This window comes from Pezoporus flaviventris, unplaced genomic scaffold (assembly GCF_033815535.1).
Source record: "Pezoporus flaviventris isolate CSIRO_AGI_PZ_B2104156 unplaced genomic scaffold, CSIRO_AGI_Pfla_v1 ptg000073l, whole genome shotgun sequence".
NCBI lineage: Eukaryota > Metazoa > Chordata > Aves > Psittaciformes > Psittacidae > Pezoporus > Pezoporus flaviventris.
In genome coordinates, this window is record NW_026892621.1 from 6,158,551 (window position 1) to 6,171,686 (window position 13,136).

The 13,136-nt window shown below is 44.5% G+C and overlaps 1 protein-coding gene across 3 annotated transcripts in view; it reads right to left on the reverse strand.

Moving 5' to 3' along the window:
* Positions 1 to 568: 568 nt before the first annotated feature.
* SUSD3 (sushi domain containing 3) overlaps positions 569 to 13,136 on the reverse strand; it is a 35,443-nt gene continuing 22,875 nt past the window's right edge. For 2 of the 3 annotated variants that reach the window (XM_061473036.1, XM_061473035.1), the window contains exons 4-5: positions 11,813 to 11,977; positions 569 to 942 (exon numbers count right to left, since the gene is read on the reverse strand). In XM_061473036.1, the coding sequence (XP_061329020.1) occupies positions 723 to 942; positions 11,813 to 11,977 (385 nt within the window). In that variant the 3' untranslated portion in view covers positions 569 to 722. Of the gene's footprint in view, positions 943 to 11,159; positions 11,243 to 11,277; positions 11,312 to 11,812; positions 11,978 to 13,136 lie in introns of all 3 variants that reach the window. The other variant, XM_061473034.1, reaches the window with a different exon arrangement.

A 13,136-nucleotide genomic window follows, 5' to 3' on the forward strand; every position in this document is an offset into this window, starting at 1 on the left:
AAACAACAGAATCAGAGCCGTATCAGTTACTTAGCTATTCAAAATGAACAAAACAAAAAACCCACCTTGTTTCCTCACACAGATTAATAATTGGAAAAGAAGGCAGGTTTTCCCAAAAATGGATCACCCTTCAGTGCTCTCATAGGGATGCTGCAGTGATGCCCGGACCACCTTTCCACCTGCAGGCATGCACCAGCTGGTGGATCCAGAGCTGTGCCTTGGCTGCATGCCATCACACGTAGTCTTGAAATGCAGAGCATGAGGATCCAACAAAAAGGCTTTCCTGATACCAAACAACAGGGGCTTTTACTTAAAACCAAAGTTTTATTGTAGTTTTATTATACTACTGTGTAAAAATATGAGGGATTTTTCATTCTGAAATGCTTACAAAAACCACTGGTTAAAAGAAGGTTGCAATCTTACAGATGTGTAATTTTATTATCAGTAACTTTGTATGAGGCAAATATACAAACTAGCTACCATTTCTCTCTGCATGTACAGAAGATTTTGGTTTTGCCATGGTCACAAGATGTAGCACACCATAGAGAATAGACTGTAGGCCTCAACATTCATTTTTTTCATAACTTGAAGCATTTTTATTAAATAACCATCTTGGAATATAGAAAACTTTCAAATTCATATGAATAATTAACTCTCTATGTTGTCTTTAAGGCACATATTTCTATCCAAATTTCATTTGGGTGCAAAGGAGCAGTTGTGTATCAGACAGCAGCAGGTATCTGGCAGCTCAGTTTGTTAAAACTGTCCTTATGTCCATGGACTTCAACGAGAAGTATTGAGCTCACTGTCTGTACTGCAGTGTTGTGTCCCGATACAGCCTGTTTCATCAGTGTACTACTGCTCTTGGTCAACTTAGGCAGATGATTGTTGTCTTTGCAACACCCAGGAGCTATGATGTCCCGAGTCCACTCCTCCTGGAACCTGCAAGTGTAAAGGAAAAGTTATTTCTGTTTCATTTGCTCTGGTGAAGATACAGAACTTCCTCATCCACTTCATTTGCACATCAGTCATTTTGCAAACCTTGTGCTGTAACTCACTTCTCCTAGCATTAAAAGCAGTTGGCAGCAGTGGAGCAAATGACTGTGTCTATGTAAAAGCTGACGCAGACCTTGAGAACACTTGTGATGTTGCTGTTATTTGGGGTTGGGGCAGATGCTGTTTGCTTTCCATCAAATGAGTCCCCAGCTTCAATTTAATGCTATGTTATTTGGATTTTTACAAATACTTGAATTCTGGGACTGGTGTAGAAAGAAAATCTGTGCTTGGTTAGCAGAGCACTGCTGGGATCACAAGAGCCAGTTGTGCTCATCAGGATTTGAGGTGTTATTTGCAGAGCTGCCAGTGATGCTGATGCAGTGCAGTCACACCATGCCTTGTGCTAACCCTTGACTGCCCAGTCTGGCTACTGCCTGGCCCCCCCAGAAGGGACTGCAGGCTGAGGCTCCGCATTTCCAGCAGCTCTGGTGGTCATTAATTCTTCCCACACCAGGAAAGGAGATCTGCCAGCAGTGGGGAGACAGGCTGCAGCCCCAAGCAGCAAACCACCCAGAGGTGGATGGTGTGGGAAGAACAGTGACAGCCAGAGATGGCAGAATTCCTGAAGAGATGCTCAGTAAACTACACACAGGAAAATGAGATGTGGGATCAGCTTGTGTTTGCACGCTGCTGCTGGAGGCATGCTAGATACAGTGGGCTTTAAGCACATGGCTCTGTGGACCAGAAACAAATAAGACACGGCCCTTTGGGGTTTGTGCCAGATGACTCTGGTCTGAGCATGTGGGCTTTTGTAAAACACCATTTACTCCACAGCAGCTGCCTGCATGCAGGGCAGATGCTGAGGTTGCCTGCCCCACACTGACACCACTGAGCACAGCAGCCTGCACATCCTGCACAGTCAGGATGGGGTGGTCTTATCCTTTTGTACATGCAAAGCTGGTCAGGAAACAAGTTACATTCTGCAGTTATCTGCTGCAGAAAGCCAGCCAGCAGAAATGTTCCTACACAAAAAGTGCACATATATAGAAACCACAGGGGAATAACAGAAGATAAAACCAAATAACCAAGCTCTTGCTGTTCCGGTACTGAGTACAGATACATCTCCTGTAAAGGAGAATGAATCTTGCTCTTCACTGGAAAGCTGCATTACAAAACTATCTGGGGCATAAGCTACAGTCAGATAATGCAAAGGCATCTTAGAGCTCCTCTGCATTTGATGTAAGAAGACACTGTCATCTCAATATACTTATTGAGGTGGTGCTCAGATGAACAGAATTTACCCACCTGTAATTTGGATAACAAGCTCATCTATTTCTTAAAAAACCCCAGCCTGGTCATTTGGCACACTTTATGTTGACCTGCACTGTTTTAACTGTGTCTTTTATTCTTGGTGCACCAAAGCCCTCGGGTATCTTTGTGCTGGACACTAGAACACCTATCTGAGAACCCCTGTGCCTTGCCATCAGGGAAAAGAAAGCTACATGAGGTTACACTGCAGATCTCACTGCTGAAAGAAAATCTTCTGAGACACTTGCTACTGTGCATTTCTTATTTTTTAATAGTACATTGGAACTCAGTTCCTTCTTCTTGAGGTGGTATCAATAGTTACAAAATAAAAATGAAATCAAAAGAGCTTGTACAGGGAGAAGAACTGGGATAAGTTTAGCATGGGGTAGCCCCAGCCTTTGCAACTAGCCCTGCCAGGATTACAGTTCAAATCTGGGTGTTCTGGTTACGGTGCAATAAATATACTTTACCTGGGCAGAATTCATCCCATTCTGACTCTTTCTCCTATAAAACTCTGTACTGTGAATCTCTGCAATTACCCACAATCCACCAGCAACTCAAAAACCTCGACTGGCTAAAACTGTGCCTGGAGGACAACTATACTCCTGACTAAGCAACCTCTTCCTCCCATTTTGGGAACTATAAGTCTAGGATGAGGTGGCAGTAGGCACCCTCCATTCACTGCACTATGTTGAGCCCTGTGGATATCAGAAGGACAGTGAAGTCAGTGGAGTCCCACCTAAGTGGAGGTTGAGAAATGCTATTAAAAGGGCTGAAATGTCAACAGGGACAGATGAGCACACAGTGAGCTCTCCTCTGCCTACAAGGCTATCAGTCAGGACTGGCCTTCAGTCTGCACTTGCATCCTCAAGAGCTCTGTTCTTTGTCCTGAGTAAGTGTAAGTGTGTTTTTAACAAGTGCTTCAACTAACCTGAACTCCAGTTTGCAGGAGTTTCCAGGGCTATTTCAAATGTCATGGTAAGAGGATTAGAAGACCTCCCCGTGCTCTTATCTGGAAATGCAAACTCACCCAAGGATGCTAGGTGTGCAGTACATTTGACCAGGACAGACTTCATTTGACAGATAAAGATGGAGCTCCTGTCTAGGGAGAAGAGCAGCCACCAATGGGCTTTGGAGGATTCACAAGAATATTGATTGCTTGGTTACTTGAGAGCTGTTCCTAGCTGGAGGGGAAAACACAGTTAATGGGACATCTGAGAACTCACAGCACTGGGGCTACCACAGCGCTGCCCGGTGCTGGTACTGGGTCCAAGCACAGATTCTTACACTGGAGGATGGGAGGGGATTTTTTTGTTACTGTGTGTCTGGTGACTTTGTACAGGACCCTGGGGGAATCATGGAAGCATTATGAAAATAATAATAGAAGCTTTATGAAAAGCACATGTTGCTGTGCACACCCCCTTTGCGCTCACTGTGATGGCAATTCAGATGAGAATTCAGGAATCAGTCTTACTTAGCAGCTTGCTCTTCCACTCTTTGTGACAGGGCCCCGAGATTAAACCGCGGCTCACTTCTCCTGCCTGACTTCTCTTTGAAACATGCATGTCAAAAGGTGCTGGAAGACTTTAGTCTCTGAAAGACGGCGGTGGGGAGCACAGAGCACCACAATAACAAACTAGAGGAAGAAAACCCTCCATGAATAGAGAAGCTCAAGGTGGGACAACTCACAGGATGGGACGATCTATGTGAAAGCTTAAGAAGGAAAACTGCCTCTCTCCAGTCCCAAGTGCCACACAATCAACCACCACACATGTGAGGAACTGTATTCATTAACTACAGTTGTATCAAATAGGTCATTTGCTCTTTGCAGTCATGTCATCAGATGCTTTATATAGAGAAGTATTAAACATCGCAGTGACAATAGGTCCTGCATCTCCTCCTGCAGCCCAGGGAGCAGACACCAGTGGCTCTCTGCAATTGAAGCCTCGAAGCTGATCAGGGGTGGCCATATCCAACCTGCACAGACAAACAGTCCCGCACACGCACCACAGCCTTGGGCACCAGGAGCCCGTGGTGCTGAGCTCTGCACACCTGGGCTTCCAGGCCAACAGAAGCAACTTCTGACAGGAAGGCCAACCGTAAAAGCAAATGGGTGGATCTTCTAGAGGAGTGAAGTGTTGAGTTCTCTGTGAGACCGCTGGCCTTCAAAACCACACAGAGTGTTTTCCACAGCCCCTCTAACAGCCTTGCACTAAGTCACTGTTGCAGAAGATGCTTTGCCACCCTAATTCTCCCTCTGATGATATTCTAAGTGTCCTAGTGGGTTTTTCTTGCTCTATTTACATTTTCCATCCAGCTTTGCAGCAGCTTGTCTCTCAACAAAGGTATTTCTTCAAGTGTTGTCCACTTTCACTGTGGTAAATCAAATCTATATAGAGCCATAGAATCACAGGCTGGTTTGGGTTGGAAGTGGCCTTAAAGCTCCTCCAGCTCCAACCCCTACCACGGGCAGGGACCCCTTCCACTAGAGCAGCTTGCTCCAAGCCCCTGTGTCCAACCTGGCCTTGAACACTGCCAGGGATGGGGCAGCCACAGCTTCTCTGGGCACCCTGTGCCAGCGCCTCAGCACCCTCACAGGGAAGAGCTTCTGCCTTATGTCTAGGAAAGGCATCAGATCCTTCAGCTTTTAAATCTTTTCTACTTAGGTGGTCAGAGGAGAAAATAAGCTGGGAAAGTGGCCTCAAGGGGGCACAGGGCAAGGTAGGAATGCAGCCAAGTGTTCCATCCCATCTTATCCATACTGCTAGACAGTCCTTGGGCTTACAGCCATGCTCCTCAAGCAAGCCTGGACAGACATGAACATTTTTCAGAACAATATCAGTTTCTGACTTGCACCTTCCTTGCAACCCCTTACACAAGGTAGTGGAAAACTTCAACCATTATAGCCACTAAATCAAAGAGAAAAGGAAAACACATCTCATTTTACTGTGGAGGCCAAAGCTATGAGCTAATTTCACAAACCTTGCATATGGTTTTTGGACTGACTGCAAATGCTGAGGTGCCTCTCTTAAGAGTATCTGGATTTGGAGTTTTTTTCCAAAACCCTTTCACATGGACATTTTTGTTGTTGGATTGTCGTTACTTGCTTTTTGCCAGGTACACTTGTAAAGCATCTTGTAGTCAGAAAGGGCTCTGGTACAAACATTTCAGGTACTAAAAATATCTCTGTGGGAGAACACACACTCCTGTTTTTCTGCAGGAGAGATTTTTTTTTTCTTCTTGATAATATGCTCCAGCTGAAAGGAGGACTTCAAACCTACCGAGACATGGGCTTTTCCATTGGGCTCACTCCTGCAGTCAGATCAGCTACATGATAGAGAATGTTTTATAACTTGGCCTAGAGCTGTGTAAAATAATTCACCTCGAAACAGTCCAAATTTTGAATGCACAACTTATTCCACACGCTTTAACACCGGGGTGGGGTGCGGGGGTGGGAATTACCAAATTTCTTCGCTGCCTTCAGATGTATTTTCAAGCTGGACTGCTTTCTTTCTGGTGGTCTCTTACCTGACAGAGGATGAAAAGGAGTTAGTCCACGGCTAAACTCAGTTCTCCCTGTGGGTGGAAAACACTGGACCATCAATTCTCCCTTGCAAAATTAGAGCACTTCACTGTGTCAAGGGAGTATCTACTTCAGGACAGGTTACAGCGTTGTTATGCTGAAAAAGCTAAGAAAGCAGAGGCTTCTCTACGTGTGGCTATTTTTTTTACTATAATGAGGAAGCTGATGCAAAGTGAAATGAGCTCTCAGTTTTTTCTTATTACTAGTGATCTGGTTTCTCCTGGGACAGTTATCTTTCTGCACATGCTGCAGATGTATAAATATGCTATGGATCAAACAGTGGAATGCCCAGTTCTTTCATGCCTTTGCATCCCAAAAAACGCTTTGCTGTTTGCCCTCACAATGGTTACACTAGATTGCATGTATTTTTATGATTTCTCCTGGAGGCGTGGCTAGGACTGCTCAGTGGAAAACAGTAGGCTGCTAATTCAGTTTGGGATCCAGGCAAGGCTTACTCCAGGCAGGGGGGTCTGAGGTCAGACTTGCCTCAACCCACCTGCACCAACCATCTACCTGGGGAACAGCTATGGCTGATCCACAGGATGATGTACCCCAATGCCTGCATTAAGGTCACCCCACTTTTCTTTTCAACACCTGTTTCTTTAATGTCATCTCTTACTGTCATTCCCCTCTCAGAAACTACCAAATTACTCAAACATTACTCAAACTGGCACAGAGGAAGGACAGCTGTCATTTACCTTCTCTTCATGGATATTTTGCCCTGTGCCTGTCACTGCCTGCTCAGGCATCTGACCAAGTCAAAGCTCTCACCCATGGCTGAAGAAGAGAACTGTTTGCCTTGGATGGTCATTGCCCAAGCAGTTATTCCAGAGGTGGATTACTGCAGGGCCAGGTAAGATTCTTCATCAGAAGATAACTGATCCAAAAATAACATATCCTGCTCAGGAACACGCCCATCTCTAAAAACCCTCTTAAACACAGCACAGCATTTCAAATGTCAGCTCCTGTGCAACACTGGCAGCCCTGGTGCCCATCTGACCCCAGGCAGGTGTGGTGCACTCTGCTGTTTTGAGGTCTCTCACTTTGGAAGAACGATGCCAACAGTCCTGGTTTTATTCCCATGCAGAATTGGGAAGTGGTCTAAATCTTAAAATGTTAACGGGAGAAGAATACAGTTCCCTGAGTTTAGGCTTTTCTCCTGACACATACTGCAGTCAGGCTGTTGAGCTGTTCTGGATATATCCCCATGCTGACAAGCCCTGCCTCTGCCCAGCAGTCCTACCGGGGGCTGTTTTGGAGGTTCATGCACATTGTTTTTCTCTTAACTCTGTGGCCCAGAGCTGCAGCTAATCTTCCTCCCATAGCTGGCAGACCCTTTTCTTCAGCTAATCTGTGTCAAACCTCTGCGCCATACAGCAACCTCCTATCTCTGCTCTGTGCTCTCAACTTCTGAGAAGCAACACTGGGGAAAACACATCCCTCCCAGTGGCCCCATGCCTTGAAACTTGTCTTTCCCTGCTCAACATCAGTCAGGTCTTCAAATATTCTAAAAGAGCAGACATGCTGTAAATGCCTGCAGCGCATGTAAGACTTTCTGCCAAAAATTGATATTTTTATCCTCAGTGTGATTCCTTGCATCCAAATGAAAGAGGTGCCATGAACAGTGACTGCACTCTGTAGTTAACGATCCCAGGTATGTGTAGACATATTTCTCAGCATTTTTAAGCAATTTGTTTGAGCAGCCAAGAAGACAGAATGGGGCTCATTATAATTACAGTAGCTGCCACTAAAATTCAACATTTCCCTGCAAAACTATATATTCATTACACTTGTTCCATGTTTCAAACATGAGGGGAAAGAGATCTTTATGTGACAAACGGGTCCAGAGCTTCTTACTGTCCAACAGTTCGGCTTCTGTATTATTTATAACTTGTATACATCAGCATTCTGCATCCATGTTATGTCACCCTGTTTCAGCCACAATGATCTCATTGGCATACTAAGGCACTGCTTTAACAGATGTCAGGTTTTTAATCCTAAATGACTCTGTAAACCATAACAAATATCTTACCTTCTGAAAAGGTTGGCTTTTCCCTTTATTTTCTATTGGCATACCTGATCTTTGTATCTTTGATCCTTGAAGTGGTGAATCTAAATGTTAATCTCTAGTTAATCTCTAAATATATTCCAGTTAAGTCTGAAAAGCAGCATGACCTACATCCTCTTCTAGTAAAAAAATGGCTAAGATATACTTAAAATGGTCTTCTTCAAGGGTGGAGGAATTCTAACTCTTCCAGATACTTTATATGTAACGTGAAGAAGTAGCAAAACAGTTTTCTTTAAGGGAAATACTACTGTAAAAATGACTGAAATTGCCAAGCTTCCACCCACTCCCTTCTCAGACAAAAGCACCACTCATCTCTCAGCCTTCCCCTCCTAAGTGGGTTGCACAGCCACTTCCCATGGCTCTATCACAGAGAACAACATGTACTGCAGCTCTGATAAAGCAGGGAGCAAACAATCAGCTCCCATGCTTCTTAGGACAGTTCCTCATTAGAAAGACAAAGTAGGCTTTCTGATTTGGTCAGAGGTCTAGCAATGCACTGCACAAAGTCCTCCAAATGTCTGAAACATTAATACAAGAACAGAACAGATCGGAACAGAATAGGATAGGATAGATTTCAGTTGGAAGTGACCTTGACAACCATCTAGCCCAACTGCCTGACCAATTCAGGGATGCCCGAAAGTTACAGCATGTTACTAAGGCCATTGAGCCAATGACTCTTCCCCACTGACAGGCTTGGGGCATCAACCAGCTCTCCAGAAAGCCTGTGCCAGTGTCTGAACACCCTCTCTGTGACAAAATGCTTCTTAATGTCAAGTCTGAACATTCCTTGAGGAGCCTTGGTTAAATAATCTGCTGGATTGTTTGCGACCATGGACACACACTTTGGTTCACATACACACAACGATATACAGAATCTTTCCTTTGGATTCCCTCAGGTTTGCTGCTTTTTCCCAACCGCATCACATGCCTTTATTTCCTTGGACAATCAATACTATAACAGCTCCACCACTATAGCAACACTCCCACAGTTAGAGATTTCTTCCAAGTACAGGCTGCCAACACATCCACTTCACCTTAAACAGGGAAAGGAACCGCAGAAGTAACCCAAGTAGTGGACGTGTCCTTTCCACACTCATCTTCCCAGCATAAGCCAGGGATTTGCTTACACTGTCCGGCTGCTCCTAGTAAGCTGGATGAGCACAGGATGAAGAAACTTAGCCTAATTTGCTACACACAAACAATAAGCCTTGCAAGTGAAACACAAAGCTGACAGATCATTTGTTGTCTTCAAGAGTTGGCATGAAATAGGTTAGCAGCATTCCCACATCATCCTGAGCATATATCCACTTAACAGAATTAAGCAGTAGAAATTCAACATCTTTTACTACCCTTGATTAACTAAGTCTTATTTGAGTGAAGAAAAGGAAGAAGGTACAAACTGATGAAGGGTCACCCCCATTCCTAGAGCAATTTCAAGACAGTTATATTCAGTCTGCCACAGTTTCAGTGCCATTCCCACTTCTGATTAGAAGCAGCACTTGTTCTCCACGTGCAAAATAGCTCTGGGGTGCAGAGACTAATAATACACCTGCTCTCCCAGTGGAATTTTGCTCTGGGTAGTGATTAGCCAGGACCACATCCCCTCTGCATGGTGGAAATAAAGCAGACCTTGATTAACAGCAGCCCTCAGCCATCAGGAGGTGGGCAGGGGCACCAGTATTTAACACATCAGGTGTACTGTTCCCCACTGAAGTTTATACATTGTAATATAATGTAGTATAATAAACTTGTTGATTTTGGGCCTGACTGAAGCTACTTATCCAGAGGAATTGTGTATTCCCCGCTACTTGCAGTTAAGAAAAGGTGTACAGAAGTTTGTATAACACAGCAGCTTCAGCTCCGTGGAGCGGTACAGATAAGAACCACTTGTCTGGTATCTTACTGCAGATCAGAGCTTGAGGCTTCAGCAGAGCACTAAGCTCTGTTTATAGCCCTTTACAGCCCTTTTATCTATGTTGTTTTAAAAGCAGATTACACTTACACAAAACATTTTAACATTGTAGCAGATTGAAATTACCCTAAATTAAAAACTGCATCCTGAGTCTTCTAAAAGCTGTTGAGGTTATAAACTGTGTTTAATGAGCTGGACACATCTTTCTGCAATCACCCAAAGCTAGGAACTGATTAAGCAGCCATCAGACTTGTGTGCAAGTGCTCCATTAGAATATAGTTTTCTGCTGCACTGTGACATGGAAGTAAATTTAAAATCTGCACAAAATTGTTTTCTGCAGGCAACTGCTAGGAATCACAAATACTGCTGTATTTACATAAAAGCTGTATAAGTGAGCAGTGAATTAAAAGCAAACAAGGATTGCAAACAAGGATATGGTCATACATGATGGCAAAGTAGAACCCAAGGTATATAGAAGACACAGTGATTGCGTTTATAGGAATGATGACAGCAAAACAGCAATTAGAATTTCACATTTATGCAGAGAAGGACTTAGGGGTATTGGTCAATGAGAAACTTAACATGAGCTGGCTTCAGTGTGCACTTAAGCCCAGAAAACACCCGTGTCCTGGGCTGCATCAAAAGGAGTGTGACCAGCAGGTCGAAGGAGGTGATCCTGCCCCTCTGCTCTGCTCTGGTGAGACCTCACCTGGAGCATTGTGTGCAGTTCTGGTGTCCTCAGCATAAAAAGGACATGGAACTGTTGGAACAAGTCCAGAGGAGGCCACGAGGATGATCAGGGGCTGGAGCACCTCCCGTGTGAAGACAGGCTGAGAAAGTTGGGGCTGGAGAAGAGAAGCTGCGCGGAGACCTCAGAGCAGCTTCCAGTGTCTGAAGGGGGCTACAAAGATGCTGGGGAGGGACTCTTCATTAGGGACTGTAGTGATAGGACAAGGGGTAACGGGTTTAAACGTAAGCAGGGGGAGTTCAGTTAGATATAAGGAAGAAGTTCTTTACTGTGAGGGTGGTGAGGCACTGGAATGGGTTGCCCAAAGAAGTGGTAAATGCTCCATCCCTGGCAGTGTTCAAGGCCAGGTAGGACAGAGCCTCGGGCAACATGGTCTAGGGTGAGGCATCCTTGCCCATGGCAGGGGGGGTGGAAGTGGATGATCTTAAAGTCTTTTCCAACCCAAACCATTCTATGATTTATTTATTTTTCTTGATTTTTTTGTTGGCAACAACACAGCCAGAATAACACATTGGGATACCTTGAGAGGTGATTTTGGACTGACCCAAAAATGCCTGCATCAGCCACCATCAACGCACACTTCATCTCAGCGTGGACATTTCCCCAGAATCCCCCAGGGGCTGGGCTGGTCTCCCTCACTGGGGACACTCACTCTGCTTCAGGGGTGAGGATCCTGCTGTGCTTGCCCTGCACGCCCTGGTGACACAACGGGGTTGCTCAAAGGGAGCTCCTGCGGTCACCGAGGGATAAAGGGTAATACCCAGCACTCACCTTGAGCCAGTGTCCCGGGCTGCATCCTCCCCTAAGGCTCTTAGGAGAGCTGGCACTTTGATACCACTAACCCACAGAGAGCGGTGACTTTCCTCATGGAGTTTAGCATCAGTTTAACAAAGCCAATTAAAAACCTCTCTCCATTTAATCTGGTACAACGTTCCCTGCAGAGCAGGCTTCACCAACCACTACTGGGGATAGATGGAAGAAGCTTTAAGAAGGGAGGTCAGGCTCAGCTTCTCTGTTGTCTCTCCTTTCGGCAACATTAATGCCCCACAAGACAGGTAATTTTAAAACAAGACCTTACAATTCCCTGGCATCAGCTGCTCTCTCAGGACATCCCTTTAAACTACATTTTCAAGGTATCTTCTTTCTAAAATATGTTCAACAAACTAATTCAAACCCACTGTATTTTAATAGCCTTACCTGTAGAAGCCTTGGTTATCATATGCCATTTTAGCCGCATCATTGAATACGGATTTATTCCTGAGTTTCTTATTGTTGTTATTGTTTCTTCCCTTAAACCCAAAGTAAGCAGCTTGCATGTGCTCTAGTTCTTCGGCTCTGAGCTGGTACCACAGCTGCATATCTCTGTGAATAAAGCAAGGGATACAAAACACTGTGTTTGTGATAAACAGCTGTATCTCTGAGCTTTTGTCTGACCAAAGCCCTGACTCCCGAGAGTTTAAATCTAAATCCATGTTTACTGAAGACTGCACTAAAACACATAGCTGAACTTCAACTGCAAGGCAAACTTCCAGCAACTTACATAGCTGCTTAAATACCTTAAGGTGGTGGTGGTGGTGTGTTCTTAAATAGCATCAATTTTATTCTGTACAATAGTGGTATTTTAAGTATTATCAACCACTCCTCAAAAAAAACCCGTACAAATAAACCAAAAAAAGCACCTGTAGACAGTTCAAGGACAAAATCCCAATAATGATATCAATATGATTCAGTGGGTTTTGAGATTACAGCTAATAGCAAAAGTCACCTAAAGTGTGATGTCATGTCCGTTTTCTCAGGGACCTTCATCGGCAACACCTGTCAGGGCAGATCCTGTGTATGTGGAAAGACCTCAGCCCATCCCCACTTTATGGAACAAATTATTTCAGAATTAAAAAACAAGAAGTCTTTTCTGGGATGTTTTGCAGTTCTGCTGTTGCTGAGGTTCGGATCACCAGGCAGGCTGAAAAAATGAATTGACTTAAAAATGGTAATGTTGCCTTTGTGAAGACCAGGGCTTATTCGATTTCCCTTTGGAAGCACTCAAGGTGCTTTTCATGCTGCTCTCTGTAAGTTGGGGTGAGGGGGGGAATCACCATTTCTTTTCTTGTTTGTAAAAGAAGTCTAAGATTCCCACAGTCACAGACACTCACACGAGCTGATGGGACAAGATTAAAAAATTGTGAGAGCTGGGGATGCTGACTTTGGTGTCATTTCTGTCCTCTCAGGATGCAGTCCTGCTCCTACCAAAGAAAATAGTGGCTATGCTCATGCACTGTGAGGAGGCTAAATTATGTGAGGATTTTCAGTATCCTTTGTCCTTCTTCTCTCCAAATGCAAGGATAAAACATAAGATAGCACTTTAAAGATCATCAAACAGGTACCTTGAAAGACAGATTTGTAGGCAGAGGTGATCTCTTCTAGTTAGACCAACAAAAAGGAAGACAAAGACAAAGAGCCAAAGAAGAGCAGACAGGCAGACTTCAAAGGTAAAAGCAAGGTGAGGACATCCTCCCTACTCCAC